The 24,399-nt window shown below is 51.2% G+C and overlaps 2 protein-coding genes and 1 non-coding gene across 51 annotated transcripts in view; 2 read left to right on the top strand and 1 right to left on the bottom strand.

The window, feature by feature from the left end:
- Nucleotides 1–412: 412 nt before the first annotated feature.
- Nucleotides 413–23,780, bottom strand: LOC105467410 (retrotransposon Gag like 1). Its single transcript, XM_011716987.3, has 4 exons — nt 23,663–23,780; nt 23,366–23,444; nt 13,555–13,622; nt 413–4,967 (listed from the first exon to the last, which is right to left on the bottom strand). The coding sequence occupies exon 4, from the start codon at nt 4,879–4,881 to the stop codon at nt 802–804; it is 4,080 nt and encodes a 1,359-aa protein (XP_011715289.1). The 5' UTR covers nt 4,882–4,967; nt 13,555–13,622; nt 23,366–23,444; nt 23,663–23,780; the 3' UTR covers nt 413–801.
- Nucleotides 10,597–24,399, top strand: part of LOC105467408 (uncharacterized) — a 153,689-nt gene continuing 139,886 nt past the window's right edge. For 44 of the 49 annotated variants that reach the window (XR_011625509.1, XR_011625511.1, XR_011625549.1 and 41 more), the window contains exons 1-2: nt 10,597–14,883; nt 14,985–19,164. The gene's annotated coding sequence lies outside the window, so the exon portion shown is untranslated. Of the gene's footprint in view, nt 14,884–14,917; nt 19,165–24,399 lie in introns of those variants that run through there. The other 5 variants (XR_011625520.1, XR_011625516.1, XR_011625506.1 and 2 more) reach the window with 5 other exon arrangements.
- LOC112424207 (small nucleolar RNA SNORD112) lies at nt 18,000–18,076 on the top strand. The gene has a single exon (XR_003014930.1). It is a non-coding gene; the product is annotated as a small nucleolar RNA SNORD112 (small nucleolar RNA).

Genomic DNA, 24,399 nt, shown 5'->3' with positions numbered 1-24,399 from the left:
CCCTTTATGGGGGGCCCCTGCACCCCTGCACTGCTCAGTGTTCAGTGTTGGGAGGGAGAAGTGCCCCAAGGCATGAAGGGGCCCTCTTCGCCATGCAAGTCTGGTAAGTGGCACTGGTACGTCGGGATGCCCCAAAGAGCGGCTTTGTCCAGGTAAGTCCAGAGCTCAGGGCCAGAGGAAGGCGGGGTCAAGAAAGCTGAAGCAGATGTGGTGGGGGTGGGCTTGCTTGCAGGGTGGGATGGGGGTGAGGGAGGCACCACATCATCAGACGTCGGGAGGTTGGGGGGATGGGGGTTGGGGGGAGGGGGCGGGAGCTCAGGGGAGCAGGAGCACTGGCGGTGGAGGTAGAAGAAGTCAGTGGAGCACCCGAGGTCAGTGTCCCAGGACGGCACAGGGTGGCCGTCGCCAGGCCGGGTGGGGGTCCCCGGCACCTGCTTGCTTGGCTGTGCCTGCTGTGCCTGCTTCTTCATCTGGCCGTGCGTCATGGGGTCACTTCCTGTTCGCCACTGCTTTCTCCCTCACGGATGTCACTCCCGGGCACGGGCTTGGGACCTGGAGAACTGAGAACTCCCAGTCCAGGGCTGGTGCTGGGTCTCTGAGGACTGGATAGTCCGTTAGCACAGGTGGCATTGCTGGTTGATGAGTTGAAGAAGCTGTCGTCCTTCACAAGTGGGTTCCTCTTGGGTCAGGAGTGGCAGGAAGGGAAGCGAAGCAGGCTGAGGCACAGGGAGGCCAGGGGACATCAGGAGGCATTGGGGCGAGAAATAGAGGGGACTCTTTGCTGGAGACGGGGAGGCATCTTCAGTCGAGGTCAGCATCTTCGTCCTCGTCAGGCAGCTCTTCCAGCCTTGCCTCCTCCCTGGGCTGGCTCTCCCAGGCGGGGACGGGCAGGGCCTGCCTGTAGATCAGGGTCAGGAACTGGCTCAGGGCCCTGACCGCCTGCTCCCGGCTGAGCAGGTGCAGCTGGCCGTCTGCACCGCGGATGTGGAGCAGGCGGCTACTGAGGAATTCCAGGACCTGGGGATCCATGAGGTGGCGTGGGCGGGGTGGGGGGGAGGCTTCTGTGTGGCTGGGCGAGGCCTCCTGCACGTCGTTGTCCTGCTTGTCCTGCGAGGTGTCTTGCAGGCCGTCATGCAGGCCACACTGACGGTAACGTTGCAGGTCGTCTTGCAGGGCTTCTCGCAAGACGACATCCTCATCACCAACGACGTGCAGCTCCAGGTAGCGGTTCTCACGCAGGGCAGGGAGGCGGCCCTCCCAGGGGGTGACTCTGACACCGAAGAACTCACACAGCGTCATCCAGAACCCAGGGGTGAACTGCAGGCCTCGGTGGGTCTGGGAGTGCAGAGCGTTTCGCTGCCAGCGGCCAGGACCCAGGAATAACTCGGCCAGCTCCCGGGCTGGGATGGTGTTTGCGCCCGCGAGAGCGGGCATCTGGGTGAGCAGCTGGGTGATGGCTGTCGTGATGCTACTGCCTGCAATGAGGGACGAATCCAGGATGAGTCGTAGGGAGCGCTGGGGCTGGGGCCGAGCCACCTGCATGGTGGGTGCCGGCAGCACCGAGAGGCACTGTCTCACCCGCAGTAGCACGAGGATGGCTGCCAGGGCTAGGGTGTTCTTCCAGTACAGGAGGCCTCGGAAGAAATGCAGAATGACGGCCCTGATCTGGGCCATGCTGAAGTGGGCGAGGAAGCTGTTGAGGATCTGGTCGATGGGTATTGTGGCCAGCAGCTCTTGCTGTAGGGTCTGTTCATTGGACTCATCCTGGTCTTCATTCTCTTCTTCCCCGGATTCTGTGGCTGGATCCCTGGGGAATCCCCTTGAGGCGAGCAGCAGGGTTTGCCTGGCTGCGGTGTTCCTCTGGAAGGCTCTCCTCCACCGGAGGTTTCTCACAGGTGGCAGCGCTCGGCCACCATCTTGTTCTGGCAGCTCCATGACTTCAAAGTTGAAGTGGGAGAAGAAGAAGACCCAATGCCCAGGGAGAAGTACGGTGAGCCTGTCATTATTCAGAGAGGCTAGATCCTCTGTGTTGAGAAGGATCATGATGGGCTCCTCGGTGTTCTCCAGGTAGCGGCACCACACCATGAAGGCAGCCCGTATTGGAAGAATCTTCATCTCCACTTGAGAGTACTCAACCTCAATAGGGGAGATGTTGCGGGAGTAGAAAGCACAGTAGGCCCTCTTGCCGGTTTGGTCGTCAATTTGGATCAGGGAGGCGTGCAGGGCCGTGCTGGTGACCCCGGTTTCCAAGTAGAATGGGTTCTGGGGCTTGGGGTGGTGGAGGAGGGGTGCCTTGCGGAAAGCCCTCTTGAGGCACTCGAAGGCCTCCTGCTCCTCGACTCCCCAGTAGAACTGGTCGGAGCTCAGCAGCTGCCGCACCAGGGGCTCTGCGATGATGCTGAAGCGCTCCACGAAGTGGCGGTAGGGGAAGACGAATTCGATGAAGTTTCTCAGAGATAGCCTGGAGCCAGGGGTAGGGTACCCTGTTATGATGGTCATGACGTTCTTGTTCAGTTTCACCCCTTTGGGGGTGACAACGAAGCCTAGGAATTCCGCGGTTTGGCGGTGGAACTGGCTCTTGTCCAGGGAGCAGTAGACGTTGTGATGGCGGAAGCGGACCAGGACTTGGCGGACGTGGTGGAGGTGCTCCTCCTGACTCATTGAGTAGATCAGGACTTCCTGGCCATAAGAAAGCACGAGGAACCCTAGCATGTCCTTTAGGATGAAGTGAATCACGTTCTGAGGTATGATAGGGTCTGGGGAGAGCGCAAACGGCTGGTAGCTCTTCATCTCTTGAAGCTCCAAACCAAACGCTGCTTTCCACACATCTTCGGTGCGGTGCACGTTCACGCTTTCTTCCACAATGGTCCCACGCAGCTCCAGTTTTGTGAACCACGCGGCTCCGTGTAACTGGTCAAACAGTTCCGGAATCATCTGTATGTAGTCCTGTCTGTCGGTCAGCATGTCCTGCAGGTCCCAGTATTCCTCTTGTAGCCTGGCTCTTTCTTGCATCCTGGCACCCACAGGTTCCCAAGGCGCGGTGGAGGGACACTCGTAAAAGGTCTCGCTGTGATCACTGTCTCCAGCCTGCTGAAGCTCAGAGGGCTCTGATTCAGAAAGATCATCGGATCCGTCTGAGCTTGGCTGGTCGGAAGTCTCCTCATCTGCTTCCTTCGGGTTAAACACGTCGGCCAGGTCTGAGTATGGGTGTGGCAGTCCGGGTAGCAGGCTCATGCCGTGCCTCTCTAGGGCAATGCATGGTGGGGGCGGGCGAAAGCAGTTCTTCAGGCAGTAGGGAGAGTGGAAGGTGCAGCGGCCTTTGATCCAGTCGACTTCAGGGGCATGGACTCGGAGCCAGCGGATGCCTAGGACCACGGAGAAGTTCGGTGAAGGTACGATGTCAAACTCGATGGACTCCTGGTGGTTCTGGTGGATGCACACCAGGGGCTCCGTGTAGAGCCAGATAGGCTCGTTGCCAATCAGTGAGCCGTCCACGGATTGGACCGGCTGTGGGTACGGCTTCTCATAAAGCTCCACGTAGTGCTCCTGGGCGAACTTCTCATCCATGAAGTTGCCGTCAGCTCCCGAATCCACCAGGGCCTGGACTGCGACGCTGTGGTAGGGGTTCACTCTCACCATGAGCAGCAGGAAGAGGTGGGCGCGGTTGATGCCCGGATGGACTTCGCTGGGCAGCCAGCTGCTGACCATCCACCTCTCTGGAGCAGGTGAGTCGATCCAGGTCAGGTTCCGGGGGCGGGCCTCGGGGGGCAGCCTGAGCATGGCTCTTCTCTCTGCCAGCTTCTCTTCTATTTGCAGGATGAGCACAATCAGACTGTCTAGGGAATCCGGCTGAGGGACCCGGAATAGATAGTGCCTGATCTCCTCGTTGAGCCCCTGGCACAGGTGGGCCTGCAAGACTTCATCTGGCCAGCCCAAGATGGGTACCAGGCTCTGGAACTCATCGATGTACTCGGTGGCAGAGCGGCTGCCCTGCCTGATTGTGAACATGGCCTCTTCTGCCACACGCAGTGTCTGGCGGTACTCAAACACCTCTGACATGGCCTCCAGGAAGGCTGGGAAGTCTCCCATCAGGGGGCTGTTTTCCTGCAGTAGAGCTTTGGCCCATTCTAATGCCAAGCCGGAGAGGTGGTTGATGACATAGCCAACTCGCAGACGGTCGTTACAGAACATTCTTGGGTAGCTCTGTAAGGTCAGTTGGCAGAGTACGATAAACTCGTGGAATTCTCTGCGATCGCCAGAGAAGTGCTTTGGGGCGGGCAGTTGGCCTGCATTGATCCCTTTGATCAAGATCTCTTCTGCTACTCTCTGTTGCTCTTTGAGGTCTTGCATTCGGAAGTACAGCGAGATGATGGACCTCACCATGGCCATAAGTTCTGCGGTTGAGTGCTCAGTCTGGTTTTGCTCTTCTTGAGGAGTCTCCTCCCTTCCCGATTCCTTCAGGTCAGTGTGAGCCTCTTGCTCTTCTTGGGCTCCCGATGGGTTGACTGACGCTTCTTTCATCCTATCAGATGCTCCACTGAGTGGATCCCCCCTTGCCTGGTGTGAACCGTTGCATGACTCCTCCATGTCTTGGAGTAGGTCATTGGGTGGATCCTCTATTTCCTTATGTGGGCCACTGGATGGCTCCTCCATGTCTTGGAGTAGATCAGTGGGCAGCTCTTCCATTTCCTCGAGTGGGCCACTGGGTGGCTCCTTCTTTTCCTGGGCTGGGCCGCTGGCTGGCCCTGCCTCTCCCTGTACTCCACTGCCCGATGTCGCCTCGGTGGTGTTGGATGAGCCCTCGGAGGACTCCATTTGTTTTGATGATGGATTCTTATGCTCCATCATCGTCTCAAATGAGTCTTCAGAGGGTTCTATCATTTCGTCGGATGGAAAGGAGTGTATTCTGAAGATTGGTAAGGTTGTGACGGCGTCCAGTCAGTAGCTGGGACCGTGGAGATCAGAACCTGGTGGTGGAGGGGGAGTGGGGGATAAAGGCAGTAGTTTAGGATCTCATGAGGTGGCAGTGTGAAGGTCTCAAGGACAAATCAGATGCCCAACTAATCAGAGCAGAGAGAAATGGGGGAAAGCCTTCTATCCAAGCCAGCCTCCTTGGCTGGTCACTTGGGGTGCCCCCAGGGAGGGAAGATCTGTCAGCCCCTGACCTGCTTCCCAGGCTTATTCAGTCTGCCTGTCCTGTCCATTTCCTCCATAGATGTGAGCCCATAAACTCTGTGGAGTGACCGGCTGGGAGCAGCCACCGTGGCAGGCGGGCACCTGGCAGTGTGCACAGGCTGCTGCATTTCACCCTGGCACATGCACCTGGTCAATCCTCTTTTCCTGCTTTGGTCACCTGAGAATTACAGAGGTCACCTCTCAGCACCATCCAAAGCCACCCCTGGCAGGCTCATGGCTCTGGAGCAAGCCCAGCTGCCTTGGTTGTGGGGTGGGAATCTCTAGCAAAGATGCCTACTGTTTCACCAGCACAGTGGAAGAGGAGAAAGTGGGCACTTGGTCACTGTCCCATCAGTTGGGTCAGCAGCCCAAAATAGCTCTTATTTCCTTCCCCATGTTCAAAATAGAAATTTTAGGGGGTGTGTACAGGTCTGGGTTCTTTTTTTTTTTCCATAAAGTTCATAACATACCTATTACATGCTAGATAATTGCATATTTGTTACTTGATTCCAACTCAGACTTGCGGCCAATTTTTCTTTCTTGATTTGGTCTCCTTCCAATGCTATGTTCTCCTGAGCTCTGAGCTGTTGAGGAGATCTTCAAATAATCTCCTTCTCTTCCCACAATCTCCACTCTCCCAGGACTGACCTCTTTGTGAGGCTTCTGGAACTTCACACATCTGGCCTGAATTTCACCAATGCAAGCATGTCTGTACGCCTCCCCAGTCTTATCCTTCCAGGTCCCCTTCTTCACTCCAGTAGGGCTGGTCTCCTCATTCTAGCAAATATCTTTTTCTCTCTGTTGCTGGTTGGGCCCTCCCAACAGAGACATGTATCTGGCAGAGTTGGGACACTGAATGTGGCGGTTGGGGGGAGCCTGTGACATCTTTGGAATCTGATGGTCCCAGAGTGGATTTTTGGAAATCTAGTGTTGGGTGATTTCAGTGGGCTGAGACAGAATTGAAAGAGAATGTCTTGGTTGGGGTTATTTGCATATTTCTTCTCTGCTGGGGCAGAGCAAATTGAGCTTTGATTATCTGACAGATTAGCTGTAAAGTTACTGCTCTTTATACATTTAACACCTTTTGTTACTTCTCAGTTTTCTTCTAAGCCACTGGACCCATCTGTAAAAAAACATGCGTTCCCCCTTACATGAAACTCATTGGCTAAAATCCAAGCTTTCCAACAGGATACAAAATTCAGATCTGCTGTTTCTCAAAATTAAGTACACCCTTGTTAGCATGACACTTAAATTTGATCATGCAGACTCTCTGATTAAAGCCTTCCACTGTTTATTTACTGTCTGCAACATTAAATCCAAACCTTCGAGCATAAACATATCTGACATGTAAACTCACCAAAACTATTCTCTGGCTAAAATGGAAGGGCCTTAATATAAGATTCTTACTTTGTCATTCCTCAAGGTAGCGATGACATTTTTTTAAAGCACAGTATACAAATTAGCATGGTATAAGAATTATAAGGATCATCATCATCATCATCACTGCAGCAACATATACACAGCACATTGCATAACGTAACTCATTTCCTCTCCAAAAAAGTCCTCTGAGGTATGCATTATTACTGTAAAATTCCAAACCTCTAATATAAAATTCTAATTGAAATACAAAATGTAACTAAGTAATTCATCTGCAGACTCATCTATCAGGAATGAAAATCTCAGCATGTCTCTCACTTAAAACTCTTTATTGGTGAAAATTTAAATTTCTTAGCAAGATGATTTAAAAACTAGATTATGCACTCTCTTAATATAAAGTCTTCACTCCTTAACATATTTACAAATTCGACCATGTGAATGATTAAATTCTTCAATGTTCCTGCCTTCAGCTCAAAATCTAATATCCTTGGCATGTTAGAAAAATCTTAATACTTCTTAACATCAAAGTTTAAACTGTTAGCAAGATGAATAAAGGTCATCTCATAATTTCTCTATTTAACACATACAAAAATTCATTTTTATTGCCTGTAAAGTTTCAACCACTTAGCATAAAATAAAAATTTTCACTATGTAATTTGCTTGCCAACTGATTAATACGAACCCCCAAATCTTATCAGGTCACTCCTAAAACCCTTTACTGGCTTAATTCCAAACCTCTTTGCATGATATAAAATTCTGATCATGTCATTCCTCAAAATAAAAAGGTCACACTCCCTTGCAAGATACATGAATTTGCTCTTATAACTTCTGCTTAAAGCTTTATTCTATCTCTTAATTACCTATGAGATAAGGTCTAATTATTTTTAGCATAGAACAATACATTTTACTATAAAATTTCTCTGACTACCCAAGACAAAATTTCTGCCATGTTACTGCCTTAAAAATCTCTTAATGGGCCACGTGCGGTGGGTCACAGCTGTAATCCCAGCACTTTGGGAGGCCAAGGCAGGTGGATCACTCGAGGTCAGGGGTTCAAGGCCAGCCTGGCCAACATGATAAAATCCCATCTCTACTAAAAATACAAAAATTAGCTGGGAGTAGTGGCTCATGCCTGTAATCCTAGCTACTTGGAGGCTGAGGTGGGAGAATCACTTGAACCTGGGAGGTTGCAGTCAGCCAAGATTGTGCCACTGCACTCTGGCCTGGGCAACAGAGGGAGACTCCCTCTCAAAAAAAAAAAAAAAAAAAAAAAAAAAAAAAATTCTCTTAATGGCTGAAGTCCAAATTCCTTAACATGGCATAAAAATGTAATCCTGTCATCCCTTAAAATAGTGTCCAAACTTCTTAGCATGCTATGTAAATTTAATCATATAACTTCTTTTTATAAAAACATGCTCTGTCTATAAATGACCTGTCTCCTCAGCATGGAGTCCAGCCTGGGTGCCCTCGTGCCTCGGGGACGCCTCTGCTTAGGAGTGTTCCCGTGCTTATTCATTATCTGGTTCATCAAATCCAGACACCTTAACTTAAAATATGTTTACAATCCAATTCCTCTGGAGACAAAACTCTCATCAATTTACTCCTTAAAACTCTTTACTGGCTGACATCCAAACGCCTCTGCACAAGATTTCAACAATGAGCTCAATGAGCTCATCCCCCACCCCTTCCAAATACAACACTTGAATGCTTTCAACTCTCATGTAAAATCACATCTCCTTAGCATAGGAGCAAAATCTGATCCTATCATCTTTATCATAGAGATCCTGTCTTTTAGCTGTGCCAAAATGCACTTGTTTGAGCATGTAACTTCTCAACTTAAAACTTCTCGAAGTTTCTTCATTGCCTGTAACATAAAGTCCCAACTACTTAACGCAAAATGCAACATTTTACCATGTAATTTCTCTCAGGATGGTCTATTAAAACCCCCCAAATCTCATCCTGTTACTGCTTTAAGCCCTTTATTGGATTAAATCCAAAATTATTAACATGATACAAAAATTCGATCATGTCATCCCTTAAAATAATTCACACTTCCTAGGACAATATATAAAATTTGATCTTATAACTCCTTTTTAAAATCTTACAGTGTCTCTTAATTGTAAATGGAAGAAAAGTCAAAATTCTTAGCATAAAATGTGAATTTTGTTTTGGAATTCACTGCATACTATTTATCAAACACAAAAAACTCACCAGGCCACTCTGTTAGAAAGATTTATTGGCTAAGTCAAATTCCTAGGCGTGTGCAAAATTCTAATCATGTTGGAGCCTCAAAATAAATTCCAAATTTCTTTTCATATTCGCAATATTGATCATTTAACTTCTCTGATTAAAATCTTTCAATTTTGGTGTCAACATTAATCACACCTCCTAGGCAAGCTCTGCAGGTTGAAACTGGCACTCCCCCAAGACTGAAAGTCAAAATGTTTGCACATGATTGTTAAATTGGTGGCCGTTACTTTTCTTTTACAATTTCCAGCGTTTCCTTGTTGCTTGTAACGTGAGTCCCAAAGCAGTTACGCGTAAAATATATTTTATCATGTTTTTCTGCATACTTATCTCCCACAAGCAAGAATCTCATCATCACATTTCTTAAAACCCTTTGGCAAAAATCCAGACTCCTTAGCATGATATAAAACTTTGATCCTGTCATCCCTCAAAACAAAGTCCAGATTTCTTCCCAGGAAACTCAAATTATGAAACTCTTGCTTAAAATCTTAACGTGTTTTCATCACGACAAAAAGCCTCACCATCTTAGCGAGGCACCCACTTTTAATCATGGCACTCGTAGCTTCCAACCTGTCAAATTTCATGTCCTCAACATAAAATCTAAATGCCTGAGCATGAAATGAAAATTGGACCAAGTATTTCTTACGCTGAACATCTTTAGATTGCTCTTCTTTACTTAAACTATAAAGCTGAAGTTCTTTTCGCATGAAACCAGACCTTTTCACCATCTACCCTTTCCAGCTTCCATTTCCTGTTCCTCATGCGTCTCTCTGACAAGACTGAGTTTCCCATTCTCCAACCTCCAAACGCATTTTGATTTTATTGTCCCCAAGTGTTTCGTTTCTTTGTTTTTTTTTAACCAAGTCCTTCTGCCCATAATTAATTCATACAGCAGCATGTCCTGATTCTTTTTCTGGGCCAGGCATGGTGCTTGATACCCGATGGACGGAAATGGAGGCAGACCCACCCTGCAGGTCATCACTAGGAAGGAGAAGTGACTCATGTCCTGGAGACGAATACCCCCCATGGAGGTGAGTGAGGGGCCTTGGAAGCAGGGTGAGGGGATTCCCTCCACACCTGCTGAGCATCTGCCTCTCTGGGAGGGCTTTGGGCATTGTCGGGACCTGTCGGGCCTCCAAATTCTGGCTTTAGATGGGCACTCTGGGATTCCCATCTGGCTTCAACTGCCTACCAGCCGGCCTGCCAAAGCCTGGGCCCTACCTCTTCTCTGGGCTTTGCAGAAATCATATTCTCAGTCCTTCAAATGTGGCTCAATATGTGTTGTTCTCAAATCTCATGACAATTTTTAAAGAAATATCTATTGATTTGAAAATTCCCACCTTATTTAAAAAAAAAAAAAAAAAAAAAAAAAAAAAAAAACAGAAGCCCAGCATATAATGCACCTGGTTTGGGGTCAGAATTGCCTTTGAGGTCTTCGAGTGGGACCCTCTTCCCCCCCAACACTCAGAGACAGACGCCCCAGCCTCACCAACTTCAGTGCCCAGAGCCTCGGTCGGGTCAGCTCCTTGCTTGCCTCTGAGCCAGTGGCCCATTGGGTCAGGGCTGCCAACGTGTGTCTATGAAGGGTTGGGTGTGGGGGGGCCATGGGGGGGACAAATCCCTCAGCAAATACCTCTCTCTGTCAGCTCGCCTGTACAGTAAAGGAAATCTGATTTTAAAAATAGAGCTTGGAAGAGGAGATGAGAGGATATTTAGGAGCAGAGCTGAGCCTGGGGCGGGGGGCCGGGGTGGAGGAATTAGGGGAGAGGTGAGGACAGGGGAGGAGGGTGGGAGGCTGGGGGGCTGAGGAGGAAGGTGAAGCTGGTGAGGAGCGGGGAGGCTGTGAGGATGGAAAGGGGAGTAAGGGAGATGTGGGTTTTCTGGAATGCTGGCCATGCCCCCTCTCCTAGCCTCCAGAAATTAGCCCAGTCACACCTGGGGCCCCTGGCTCTCTGGGCGGCCAGGATGGGTGTCAGGTGAAGGTCCCTGTCCATCTTGGCCTCCATGTAGGTAGTGCTCAGAGCTCCTTGGGTTTGAGGATCATAGCTACTGGGTCTTAGGGGTGAAGTGGCCTCAAAATGAATACCCCCCGCAGCTCCCTCTGCTGCCTGGCCTGCTCTGGCTTCCTGTGGGTGGAAGGCGTAGCGCCATAGTGAGGGTGGGCATGCAAGGATCCTGGGAGGGTTTGTTATTATTTATTGATTATTATTATTATTTATTTTCTTGAACTCATGTCAAGGTTAAAATGTGTCCATGGCAGCTTAAGGCTTGGAAGCCTTCCTGGTTTCCCTGGTATGAACAAGCGTTAAGGATGGCTCATTCGGTGCGAGTGGGTGAGGAGGCTGGTGAGATTCCTGGGAGCTTCCTGAGGGCCTCATGAGGAGCTTGGGTTGGGTCCCGGGGGTCCCAGTGGACTGTGGAGTCTGCCGGGGCTGCTGGCCTGGCATAGCTTACATTGGAGTCCTTCCCCCTGGGACCCTTCAGTCTTGCGCAGCCTTAACTGTGGCTACAGACGACTTGAGCCTTACAGGGTGGGAGGCTGCTGGCATCTCGGCCCAGGGCAGCCCAGTCTCGGACATTCCCTCTCTTCCCCTATGGTCTGGACCAAGGTCCTTGAATGCCAGGCCCCGTGGGCCTTGGACTTCATCGTAGTGATGGGGAAACTGAGTTTTGGAAGGAGGAACAGGGAGTTACAGTAGAACTAGGCTGTCCCCAGGGTGTGTCTAAATCCCAAACCACCCAGCAGGCTAGGGGTCTTCTGTAGAGGGACCCTCAGCCCCTCACCTTGCTAAGCCACTGAAGTGACAGGCAGTGCCCAGGCCCAGCAGCACTCCTGCTGCTGTGTCCCTTCCCCCTCCACGCTTGACTGGCAGCTCCAGGGGGCAGCTGGATCACTCTGCCCAGAATAACCCTGGGAAGGGGCGTGTGCCGCCTGCGGGAGGGGCTGTGCGAGGGGTAACGGGTGAGCTTGTCCTTGTCTTGCCCAAATCAGTGGGGCCAATCAGCTGCTCCTGAGGCTGATCTAGCCTTTCAAGGCAAGTGGGCAGGGACAGGCCCGCACCAGCCTCCTAGCCTAGATGGGCACTGACTGTCAACGTGACCTTCCTCTCCCAGGTCCTCAGTTTCCCCATGTCTGCAGGGAGGCTTTGAGCAGTGGTCTTCTCGCTGTGCTCCTGTAGCTCTGGGGTTCCTGAGAGGTGCCTGTGGGGGGCCCTGGGAAACAGTAATGAGAGGAGGTGGCTGGTCCAACAGGTGGAGCTCAGGGACACCCATTGCTGCCTTAGTTCCACCAGCTGCTCCTATAAATTGGGGTCATCATATTGTTTCATTTAAACAGAGGTTGCCAGATCTGAGCAATGGTTGAAAGCACAGACCATGTGGTCTCTTCTAATGGCTTGTCTTGATTTTTCAACCTGGGCTGGGAGGGGTGTAAGAGTGGAACCTGCTTGTCTCTCTATTCTGGGCGAGAGTAGAGAGAACCTGCTCTCTACTCTCGCCCAGTGGGCTGCATGGAGGAGCCCAGGTGGCTGCAGGCCTAAGAGTGTGGCTGTTCTTAGAGTAGGAAGGTGAAGACTTCAAGGCAAACAGGGAGGGCCCCACCTCGGGGCCTGGTGGAACTAGAATGAGGGCAGGAGGCGGATGAGAGGCTGGCTAACCTGGCAGAACCTCAGTTTCTCAACTTGCAGAAAGGTAGGATCACCTCCTTCCCAGGGAAGACAGGTGTGTGAAGCTCTTTGTAAACTGTAAATGCTACGGACAAGTCAGGGATAGCTACTGTCATTAGAATTCTTACAATTATTACTTCCGGAACACTCACTGTAGTCGGAACGGTGAAGATTTGGACAGCATTTCATGCACGGTGTCAAGTTTAATTTTCCCATTAACCCCACAAGGGGACGATGCCCTGCTTGGAGAGTGAGTAAACTAGAGTCCAGCGGGGTGAAGTGGCTGTTCTGGAGCCATAATTATCAGCGACAGTAGTGCATGGACCCAGGGCACAGGACCTTCCCCGGGAGGGGCAGGCTGATGACTGGAGTTGGTGAGGAGTACGTGCGGAAGGCGGAATGTGACCCAGAAAGGGATGGTTAGATACATTCTAATGAGTCTCTGAGTACCTGCTCTGTGTCAGGCATGATTCCAGCCACTCACCCCTAAAACTAACTTTGCTCCTAACGAGTTGGGGGATGTGCCGCTGTCTTACAGAGTTAAACTGGGATTTGGAGGGCGAGGTGCTGGCACAAGGTCCCGGAGAGACAGAGGCAGGGTTTAAAGCCAGGTTTCTCCTTTCTACCCTGGTAGACGGTGAGGGCAGGAGCAGATGCCCAGGATGGGTTTGGCAGTTGCCATTTGGGGACCTGTCGGGACCTTCAGGGCCAGATATGCCATCTTCATTCCATGGTGTTGATACTGCCAGCCTCGTGGCCTGGGGGGCATCCAGACCACAAGAGTGGGGGTCTCGCTGTCTGCCTCCATCTCCCCCAAAGGTACTTGCTGTAATTCCCAACTCATTCTAGCTTATTTGGTGTTGGAGGAGGGACAGGACAGCTGGCCCAGGACCTGCTAATTATAGCTGCTCAAGTATTTGAATAGAGGCCTTGAGTACTCACCACCATGTCATGTTTTTTACTTACAGACAAATGAACACTTTAACCCTTGTCTTGAGTGCCAGCCCATCCCATTCACTGCCCCACCTCCCCTGCCCGCCCACCTGATCCCTGGGGGAGGTCGACGTGGGACCTCTGCCCCACATCTTACCTTGATGTGGGCTGCAAGTGTTCAAGTGGATCTCCTCCCGTCCTGTGCCACTCGATCCTTGCTGCTCACTAAAAAGTTATTGAATACATTTGTTTCTTTAATTATGAAAGTCCAGTCTTTTTGACATGCATACATTTTCTACAGTAGCAACCACAGTGCACACACACAGTCTTTCCGCCTGCTCTGCTTGTGTGCCTTTCTGTTATGAGCTTCTTTTTTCCATGTGGCTACATTGAGGACCTCCGTGATGCTTCCTGAGTGCTTACTATGTGCCAAGCGCTGCTTTCAGCATTTTACAGGTTTTCACTCTTTCAATCCTTCTAAGAAGCTGTGAGGGCCTTCCTTTTATAATCCCCATTTTTCAGAAGAGGAATCCGAGGCCCTGGGACATACATCCACCCACCCAGGCCCATGCTAACTTTAATAACCTGGACTGGGCAAGGACTAAGTCCAGCCAGAGCATCAGCCTCACTGGCATCCTCGCTGGCCATGGCCCTGCAGCCTTGCTCTTCAGCTCCTGGAAGCCTCCTGCCCTTGGTGGACGCCCAGTTTGCTCTCTACCAAATGGATAGAAAAGTTTATGTGAGTCTGGCTAGGTGGGGTGGCTCACACCTGTAATACAGCGCATTGGGTAGCCGAGGCAGACAAATCATTTGAGGTCAGGAGTTCGAGACCAGCCTGGCTGACACGGTGAAACCTTGTTTCTACTAAAAATACAAAAATTTGCTGGGCGTGGTGGCATGCGCCTGTAATCCCAGCTACTTGGGAGGCTGAGGTAGGAAAATTACTTGAATTTGAGAGATGGAGGCTGCAGTGAGCCGAGATCATGCCACTGGGCTCCAGTCTGGGCAACAGAGTGAAAATCTGTCTTAAAAACAAAAACAAAAACAAAAAAAAAGAAAAAAATGTGTATTTGAGTCTGGACCCCGGCCTCTGTTGGACTCTGAGTAAATCTTAATTTAGCTTCCGGAGCTGCAGCTCCTTCCTCCTGACCCCGCCACCTGCATGCGCCATTCTAAGTGGCTGCGCCCCAGGCTGGTCATCCTTTCCACTTTGGGTCCCCATACACTGTGACCCCATGGGGTTTTTGTCCTGCTCCCTCATATTAATCTGCACTGGTGATTCCTTTCTCCCATCCTTCCCTCGGAACACAGTAGGGCTGCTGGCAGCAGGTGAGGCCTGGGGCAATGGCTCAGAGAGGCAAGATGCCATTTGGCCATGCCAACGAGTGATCGGTTTCTCTTCTCGCCCTCCCAGGTGGTGTGAAGGGGAGATGGCTGCTTTCTCCTGGGAAGGGAGCAGATGCCTGGCCCAGGACCAAATCAAAAGGTCTGAAAAACTATATTGCTTGTCCTAATGTGTAAATTTCAACAATTTGCAAATTTGTAGATTCTTTAGAATGGAACTAACTCAAGCCCTTCATTCTGCAGCTGAGGCTCACTGCCCCCAGTGGGCAGTGGGTCCGGGGGTTTCTGAGGCCAGGGCATGGCCCAGTCCTGCTGCCCCCAGGATGGCACCTGGCTTGGAAGCGTGAGGGGCCCTGTTAGTCTGACTTTGAAGAAGACCAGCCTTCCAGACTCGCTTGGTGCCCTGCCAGGTATGTGCGCTCTTCTCTCTTCCACCCGATAGTCCCTATTGGGAGATGGGGTCTGAGAGGAGTCAGGGTCATATAACCTTAGCACAGTATATTATCCAAAAACCCAATAACCCTGTTACTCTTGTTTGTCTGCTATGTGAAACCAAGGGTGGTGTTAAAGTTTATCACCATGATATACAGATGTGCATGGGGGCATCTGGGACGGGGCTCAGGGGGTCTACCTGGAGGTCAGAGAGGCCAGGCTCTGCTTAGGGGAGATGGATGACTGTGGGGGTCAGATAGGGCAGGCTCTGCTTAGGGGAGATGGATGACTGTGGATGTGTGGCTATAAATCATCCTCCCCGTCTTACATAGGATGGGGATGCAACTTTCAAGAGTTGCCTTGATCGATACCTTAAAGGAAATAAAACAGAAAATGCTTGGCACATAGTAGATGCTCAACACATGTAGAAAAGGCACCTATTTTAGGTGGATCTGCCCCCAAATGGCCCTTTTGCAAGCCCTTCTCATTTTTTGGAACCCAAAGGGAAGATGTGGGGAGCCGGGTTGGGGTGGAGGGGAAGGGCGACGTGAGGTTGCAGAGGGCATTTTCTTGAGGCAATGGCATATCTTTCATTGGCATTGGCTGGGTTTATGTGGACTTTGAGAGGAGTGGAGTGTCTCCAACTGGGGCTACCCCAGCCTGCAGGTTGGATGCAGGTAACCTCAGTCTGGGCACTGCATTTTTATTTACCATAAAAATATTTCATATTTGCTGGGTGTGGTGGCTCATGCTTATAATCCCAGGACTTTGGGAGGTTGAGGTGAGTGGATCACCTGAGGTCAGGAGTTTGAGACTAGCCTGGCCAACATGGTGAGACCCCGTCTCTACAAAATACAAAAAATTAGCTTGGCGTGGGGCGCATGCCTGTAGTTCCAGCTACTCAGGAGACTGAGGCATGAGAATAGCTTGAGCCCGGGAGGCAGAGGTTGCAGTGAGCCGAGATCGCACCATTGCACTCCAGCCTGGGTGACAGAGCAAGACTCCGTCTCAAAAAAATAAAAAATAAAAAAAGAATTATATTTGCAAAACTATGGCAATCACCTCAAGGTTTTCAAGGTTTTCACAGGAACCAAACCCAGTCTAAAATAAAATGCTATGTAATGAATAGTGGAGCCTCACATGCAGGAAAGGTGATTAAGAGCGAGGCATGCGGGCCGACGGCTGCTTAACCTGTCTCAGATTTCTTCTGCACAAAGTAATGGTTGAAAATAGGTCTCTGCCTGGCAGAGGGGAAAGAAGTACTCAGAGGCCTCTGTCTGCATTAGCTCAGCGCGACGGGAAACGTTTAACCAATTAACCAATTACTGATCTGTGTGGATGGAGACTGAGCAGGACGAGGGTGTCAACTGACTGGGTGTAAAGTGGGCTTAGTTTTGTCTTCTTGGTGTCTGGGAGCCTCAGTGCCTTTCTATGTAGATGGGAGTATGCTTGTCACATCCTTGTCGCACGTGTAAACCTGTGCCTGTTTGAGGACTCTGAGAGCCTATGATGGCTGCAAGGGGCCTGAAGCTTAGTGTGCAGGCAGGAGCTGGGGACAGAGGGGCTTCTGATGGGAGTCGGGGTGCCTCCCCTGGATGTGGGGGTGGGCTAGGGTGGGCAAGGTTCCTTCCCGTTCTCCTGCAGCTGACAGTTAGAAATGCCAGTGCCGTTTAGCCACAGTCCCTCTGGGTTAGAGTCGGGAGGAAACATGGGTGTGTTTTGCACAGGAATCAAGCTGTCAAGGGGCGCGGTGAGGCCCCAGCTTCTTACCAGCAAGCCTGCTCGGTTGTGAATGCGAGCCGCCGGGCCGCAGCTCTCTAGAGGCCCGTGTCCCCACCGCCTGGCCCTATCTCATGTCACATTCCCCCGAGGTCTCATTCCACTCGGCTAATCTTCAAGAACACCGGCCAGGGCATTGGCTTTCGGGTCCTCTTAAAGACCAAAAAGTAAAGCGCTCCCCCGTGGGTGCTGGGCAGCTTGGCAGGGATTTGGGACTGTGGGTGGTGAAATCACAGCCTTGGGCACACACCTGCTGGCCCCATGTCAGTGACAGGCTGCTTGGAGGCTTGGGGCTCCAGTGAGAGCATATAGGTATTTTTAAAAAAAGACATTTGCGATAAAGTAAATCCCCTGTGTCTGAAGAACTTGCTCTGGGCATATGTACCCACTCCCAATCCGTCAGCAAGCATGCCCTTTGCTTTGTATTTGTAAAAACAGAAATGAAAACAAAAACAACCCACAAGCGAACAAACAAATTAAATCCCCCCCCATAAAATGTTTATTCTAATTATGCAAGAAATGGATTGATAATTAATACATGCATTAGTAAAAATCAACGACTGCAGATGAAGCCATCTTTAATGCCTCCCTCCATCCCTCCCCACCACCCCCCAGCAAATTAACTGCTCTTCTCAGTTTCAGGCATCTGGTTCCAGATTTTTTTTTTTGTGCATTTGCATATGTCGATAAATATACCTCTAAAATCTATGACTTTATTTTTTACATAAACTATATCATAGTGTACATTTCCTCTCGCAGCAGCTTGTGTTTCTTCCTTCAAGAGTCTGCTTAGAGATAATAAAGATCAACACTATTCCTTATAACAACACCTCAGTATCCTGTGAGCTGTACACTCCAGAGTTTATTTAACCACCTTGCTGCTGGCATGAAAGCCTCAGGTCCTTTACCCTGGTGGGGGTGAATTGTGGCGGCAGGTGTAAGTAATTGCTGAGATAGGGGTTTGGGGAGTGGGCTCACGAGTGTTTATGACATTATTATAAATGAATATATGAGTGCATAAATTAGCAAAATAAAAGGGGGCCTTTCTGGACCAATGATGAGACAGTGTTTATGAACAAAAGATCATGATTAATCCAGTTCTGCACAAAATACTGAGGTCCATTAGAAGACAATAGGTCTCGGCTTATTCAATCCTTTTAAGAGCTGTTTAATATTCCATGGTATGTATGCACCATTGTTGATTACACTCTTTTCTGCTGTTGAAAATCTCAGCTCTGGGGGAGGAGAATGTGCAGATAGAAGCTTTGGTCACAGTCCTAGTCGTCAGAGTGGGTCACAGATTCATAGGTGTTCATTAAATTATTTTTTAAAAAAGAATACATAAAATAAAAATGGTCCTTATGCAGATCAGTGAGGAAGCGTGTCACAAATCGAGGTTTTAATTAATAGATTCTGCTCAACTGATGCCCGATAAAAAAGATCTAAGCTGTTTCCCTTTTTTTTTTTTGTTACCAACGACACTGCAGTGAGCATTCTTGCAGCTAAATCTGTAAACACATCCTTGACTGTTCTTTTCCCCAGCTTCTTAGAGATGGGGTGGTGGGTTAAATTGTTTGTAAAAGTTTATTTTCATTGAGTGATCTTTCTAACATGGCGTTTTGACCTTGTTACTGTCTTGCTTTAAAGCCTCCATCTGACTTCCCGGAGCTTCCGGGATGGGGTCCAAAAAATAAGGCCTTATCCTGACATGGAAGACCCTTTAGGGTCTGGCTTGGAACTCGCCAGCCTCAGCCCCTCCCCACTGCCGTTTCCCTGCTAGGCGCACCTCATCCCCACGGGGCTACCTGTTCCTCAGCGGGCTCCCTGCTTCTTACGCTTCGCCTGGCCATGCCTTTTCAGCCAGCTTCTCTCCAGCCTTAAAGAGCAGACTTGAAATATCCCTGCTGGGGAGCCCAAAGTTAGATGTGCCCCCCAAAACACTGTGTTCAAAAGTCCTGACCCTGGAATTGGGATGCCTCATTGACATTTTTTTTTTTCCAGTTAAGGGGAATGTTTTGCATTTTTCTAGAATTGATAAAACTAGCCAACTGTTAATCATTCCCCTTCCTTTGTCCCTTTCTAGAAGCCCTGGGCTCCCCCAGTGTTGCCTGGATCTGACTTTGCCTCAGTGAAAACCACCTCGAATTCTTTCTTGCACCGATGGGCAGATGGGCAGTGTCAGAGGATCGTGTCGTCTGCCCTGTGGTGCTGGGTAAGTCTGCAGTGTTGTAAAGCTGCAAACACCCTTCTGGGTGGGGCTCAGGCTGGCACCCCCAACTGCCCCAGCCTGCGCTATACCAAGTTCCCCTGATGCCTGCCTTGTGCAGGGCCCCAGAACCCAGGGTCATGGGGTCCACTGTGCAGGAGTAGCGTCTCAGTGTTGTGAGTTTGGGGGACGAAGTTTGGGGTATGGTTACAGCTTAGAAATGGCTGATTGCCATTATGGCTCCTTCTTGCCAGAGGTAAACGGGTCTGGTCCCAGAACAGGAGGAGGACACATGATGACTGGAGTAACGATGAGGGGCTCTGGGGAAGGACAGGGCTGAGAGTGAGTGCTTGGACCTTTGGGACAGAGTCATATTCTAGAAAGAGCACAGGCTTTGGGGGAGAGGGGCTGAGGCCAAGGCAGCATCCCCCAGGGGAGCTTGTCAGGAGTAACAGGAGCCACTGGCAGTGTTCTGGGCTTTTGGTCCCTTTTTTTCTCTCCCAGGGGAGGGGAGAAGGAGGCATTGCAGGAAGCCAGCCACCCCGAGCACAGACCCAGCTACAGAATAGACTTGAGTTGCGTGTCCTTGGCAAATCCCCAAGTGTTTCTGTGCCTTGGTTTCCTGATATTAAAAAAAAAAAAGGACTCATAATCTCTCTCACACAGGGCTATTGAGATCTCAATGAGGAAATAACGCAAATAAATCATCCAGCACAGTAGCCAACACGCAGTACCCGGCAAAACTCGGTAGCTCTCCCCATCTTACCCCGCCACGAAATGCTTAACCCCCTCCCTGAGACAGGCCGCCGCTCCCTTTCAGGGCAGGGAGACCCAACGGAGGAAAACAAAAACGCCAGAGAGAGCGTGAGGGGGAAATAAAAGCTGACGCTCGCCCCCCTCCCAGACACCTTCCCAGGGAAAGGGGTGCTTTCTTGAACACCTGGGGGCTGGGGAAGGGGCTGCCCTACCACTTTTAATCGGGCTTTCCCGAAAAGTTCGGTGAGAGTTTATTTTTGTGTAAATAACATATAAAAAGTCAGACTTCTCCTCAGGCAGATTTTTTGAGGCTCGTATTTTATAGACTTTGGCAAGGGTCGCTCGGAAGGAACAGTGGTTACAGTCTCCAGAGGTTCGTAATTCCTGGAAAAACTTCTGGCCAAACCTGACTTCTCCTAAATTTCACAGAAAATTCTCCCTGGGCTGGGCTCAGGCTAAATGAGCTTTTTGTGTGTCGGTACAGCCTTACCTAGTGGAAGTATGACTTGCACGTTGCCTTTTACACAAAAGGGAACCTCCTCGGCCACTGTGGACAAAGGCTCCACTCTCCGAAATTTTTGATTTGTTTACTTAGGAGCGTGAGCCTGGTCAGCCACATGTCTGACACCGGGGCTATTTCTCTGCGGCTGTAGGTAGAGCTGTCCAGGTCTCTGCAGTTTAACCCTGTGCTTCATGCCAGAAACCCGTTTCCTAACTTCCTCAAGCACAGTGCAACGGAGCTAGAGCAAAAAGGAGTGTGGGGGAGTGTTCCCTCTGTGTCCGGCAGGGGCTAAAGGGCTTGCTACCCTGTGACTTCTACCTCTAAATAGGGATTTGGGTTGGTAACTTTTTACATCTACACCAAAGCCCTCCGGAACCCTTTCTGCACCACCAGCTATCCTGAACCAGAAATCCCTGTTCACAGAATTTCCCGCGTGGGTGCCTCTTGTTCTGCCCCCTGCATTGTGCCCCCTCCCCCATTTATGTTACACATGTAAATGTCACTCTCCCAAACATTTTCACACCTGCAGCGTCAAATCAACCCTTTAATAGGTTAAAACAACAGCACCAACAAAAACCAACAAAAACAGAGGCTCCGAGAAACAAAACAGTTTTTCCCGAAGGGCTTGCAGTGCCTAACTGAGCTGCCAGGGCAGTCTGTCTGTCTGCTAGCCAGGAAGGCAAACTAGCCTGCGTGCTCCACCTGCAACACGATGCTGCCCCCCCACGGCGGGTCGGAGCAGCTGTGCCGACCCCAGGGCTGACAGATTGGGTTGTCAGGAGCAGGACAATGAGGCGGCAGTGAGGATGGGCTCCATTATTGAATGACTCTGCCCTCCTTGAAATTTTTCTGCCCCATGGAGGTGCATCTCTGCCCCTGAGGACCTTGGGCATTTCACAGACAAGGAGCCCTGGCTGGCCTCGCAGTCATCCCCCATATGCACACATGCACACGCACACACATGTGCACACACACGCACATGCTGAGTGCCTGCACTGGGAACAAAGGCAAGAAAACTCCTTTAGAAACTGCAAAACAGAGGCTTGTCTAGCAGAGGTCCCCTGATAAAGGCTCTGTCTACCCACAGTTCCTGGGAACTGAACCCCTGTGAATGGGCCAGGAGAGACAGCTCCCGACTCCAGTGTAGGCTGCATTCATCAGCAGGCAGGCCCCCCAGCCCAGTCACTGTGTGAGGAGCTTTCATGAGTCCCCAGAACATCTAAGTCACAGGCTGGCAGCTGGCTGCATCTGTGGTTGCTGCTCAGCCTCCAGATAAGGGCCCCTCAACCTGCCAGACCCCCTTGCTCCTTCCACTCACTCTGCCAGCCTGTTGCCCCAGAGAGGACACAGGCCAGCCTCTGTGGGCCCAGGAGACAGGGCAGCTGCTTGGCCACTCTAGGTGTTCTGGCCCTCAAGAGGGGAGTTGGCTGCAGGACAGTCCCCACCTCTCCCCACCAGCCCCGGGCACTCACCCCCATTCTCTGCTCCTCTCCCTCATTGCCTTATTGGGACAGAGGCACCCCGCCAACCATCTCTGTGCCTTTGCCATTTAGCCCAGGGCAAGCTACTTGGGAGAGGCCAAATGGTCTCACACTGACCCCTGCCTGGTCCCCTCTGGCTGCCTCGCTCACTTGCCCGCTTGCCAGCTCGGGAGTTGGTGCTGTAGGAGCTTCTCAAAGGCCTAAACATGTGGGCCACCAGCCCGGGCAGGGAGCCATGCTGCAGCCTCCCCAGCCAAGCACCGGCCTGCCTCTCTCCCCTCGGATGCCTCCTGTAACAGGGAGCTCCCTCTCTCCCCAAGCAGCCTGCTCAGGGCTCGCATACAGAGCTGCTTTGCAGAGCCCTCCCCTGTCTTTTGCATCTGCCTCCTCGGCTGTGCGGCAGCCTCCTTGCCCCCTCTGCCCTCCGATCTCTGCAGGCTTCAGGCTCCCTCTCTTTTCAGTCATCTCCTTTCTGTGCTAAATGGCAAAACCCCCACCAGTGGTGGGAACAGGTTTGGGGGCCTCTACACCTGTCCTAACACTTCCGTTTCTGCTCCTTTAGACCTGGGACAAAGCCCTTTGCCCTGCTGTTCTGCTAAAAGCCCAGGGGAGGGCGTGGTGCTCCCCTCCTGGGGCCAGCTGCTCCGTGTCTATCTGTTCAGTGGCTTCTAAGCCCTCTCGGGTTTTCTATGGCCCCTTTTCCAGTTGCCAGGGAGAACGCTCTCTACGCAGCCCCCTGCCTTTTCTGCAGGAGCTGCTGGCCTCCCGGCCAGCCCTGGTCAGCCCTGCAGTAGCAGCAGCAGCAGCAGCAGGCAGCTGCGGCAGGGCTGGGGGCTCCCGAGCCAGACAGACCGGCTTGACTCCCTGCTCTCTAGCTGCGAGACAATTCCCTTTACTTTTCAGAGTCTCAGCTTTTCCCCCGTGAAATGGAGATGAGAGTTTCTCCGTCACCGGCTTGAAGTGAGGACTAAATGAGATAAGTGTAGGCTTGCACACATCAGACACTTCATAAATGCTTGTGGAGTAGACGGTGGGACCCAGGGAGGGAGAGAGGTATGTAACAAGTGTCGCAAGAGAGAAAACAGCCTGGCCTTTCAAGACCCCGCTCCCAATACAAACGGGAACCTCTCCTGGCAGAGTCCCCTCTGCTGGCTTAATCGCACAAATCAAGTCAGCCGGAGGCAGCCCCTGGCCTGCGGAACTCACAGTAGATACAGCAGGCAGCAGAAATGACATGCAGAGCCCACATCTGCATTTAATAGACCGAGAATTTGCATTGTATATAACAGCACGAGGGGTAAAGCATGAAGGCATAAAGGAACATTTTTCCCGGTGGCTTCCTTGAAGGACCAGCTTAGACAGGGAGGGATCTGGGGAGGAGAAACCCAGCGGGGTCCAGGCATCCCATAGACTGTGGGATAGACATCCATCCATGCACTCATTCTCCAAGCCACCGCAGTGTACCTACCTTCCCCGGGCCGGGTCCCAAGCGTGAGGCTGGGGATGAAGTGATGCCGGTGGCTTCCTGTCCTCGAAGCTCAGTCGGTCTGGTGGGGGAAACAAACAGGGAATAAGTCACTGGAAATCGAGGTGATCGAGAAGGGATGCAGGCATGGAGATTTATAGAGCCCCATCTTGGAGCCAAGTCCCGAACTGGGCTGTCTGCAAAGAACTCAACCGGGCAATAATCCTGCACACTGGTCTCATGAGCCCCATTAGATTGATGAGGAAACTGAGGCACAGAAAGGCAAAGTCCTATACTCACCGTCTCTCAGCTGGTGTGAGGCTGGGCCAGGATGGAACCCCAGACTATCCAAGGCTCCCCACCACACCCTGCTGCTGAAGGCTGCTCAGCGAGGCTGTGCCGAGTGCTGGGGGGGTGTGGGTGGGCAGGGGACGGATTGATTAGTTATAAGCACCTCCCAGCGGTGCTTGAGATCCCAGCTCCTCTGTGGCCCAATCCGTTTGAAGGGCAGATTCAAAATTAGGTGGTAGCACCTATGGGCAGAGGCTTATGAAAATGGCATTATTAACCTGATGTGGAGAGGGCCCTGCCTGTCTGCAAGTAGATTGCAGATAGAGACAGAGGGGGCTGGGCTTGTTTGTGTGGACAGTGAGTTAGAGAGGACGGAGAACATCCAGGGGCCCTCCAGGGCTTCCGGACAGGGAGAACCAGATCTGGAGGGGTTGGGGCTGGACAAGTGGGAGGGGGAAGAGGGGGCACGTCTTAAGGGCGCCCCAGCACCTCAGGGAAATGCCCCAGGCTGGACTTGCAGGAGGATCTCCAGCCTTGACTCTGACACAAACAGGGACTATGGCCCTCCCCGCACCTCGGTTTCCCATCTGTGAGATAAGAGATGGAAACCAAACATCATTTCGAGAAAAACCCCCATTCCCACCACCTTCCTGGCCCCCCTCTTCCCCCACCACCACAATCACGGTTGCCAGACACCTGTCTGCTTGTCAGAGCAATATTCAACAGGAGAGTTCCTTCGGTTCCTT

Source organism: Macaca nemestrina, chromosome 7 (genome assembly GCF_043159975.1).
Source record: "Macaca nemestrina isolate mMacNem1 chromosome 7, mMacNem.hap1, whole genome shotgun sequence".
Taxonomy (NCBI): domain Eukaryota; kingdom Metazoa; phylum Chordata; class Mammalia; order Primates; family Cercopithecidae; genus Macaca; species Macaca nemestrina.
Note: the sequence above shows the minus strand (reverse complement) of the source record. Positions and strands in the feature narration are given on the sequence as shown.

Bases quoted from the DNA above. Each gene is read 5' to 3' on its own strand.
- LOC105467410 (XM_011716987.3), bottom strand. From the start codon at position 4,881: ATGATAGAACCCTCTGAAGACTCATTTGAGACGATGATGGAGCATAAG.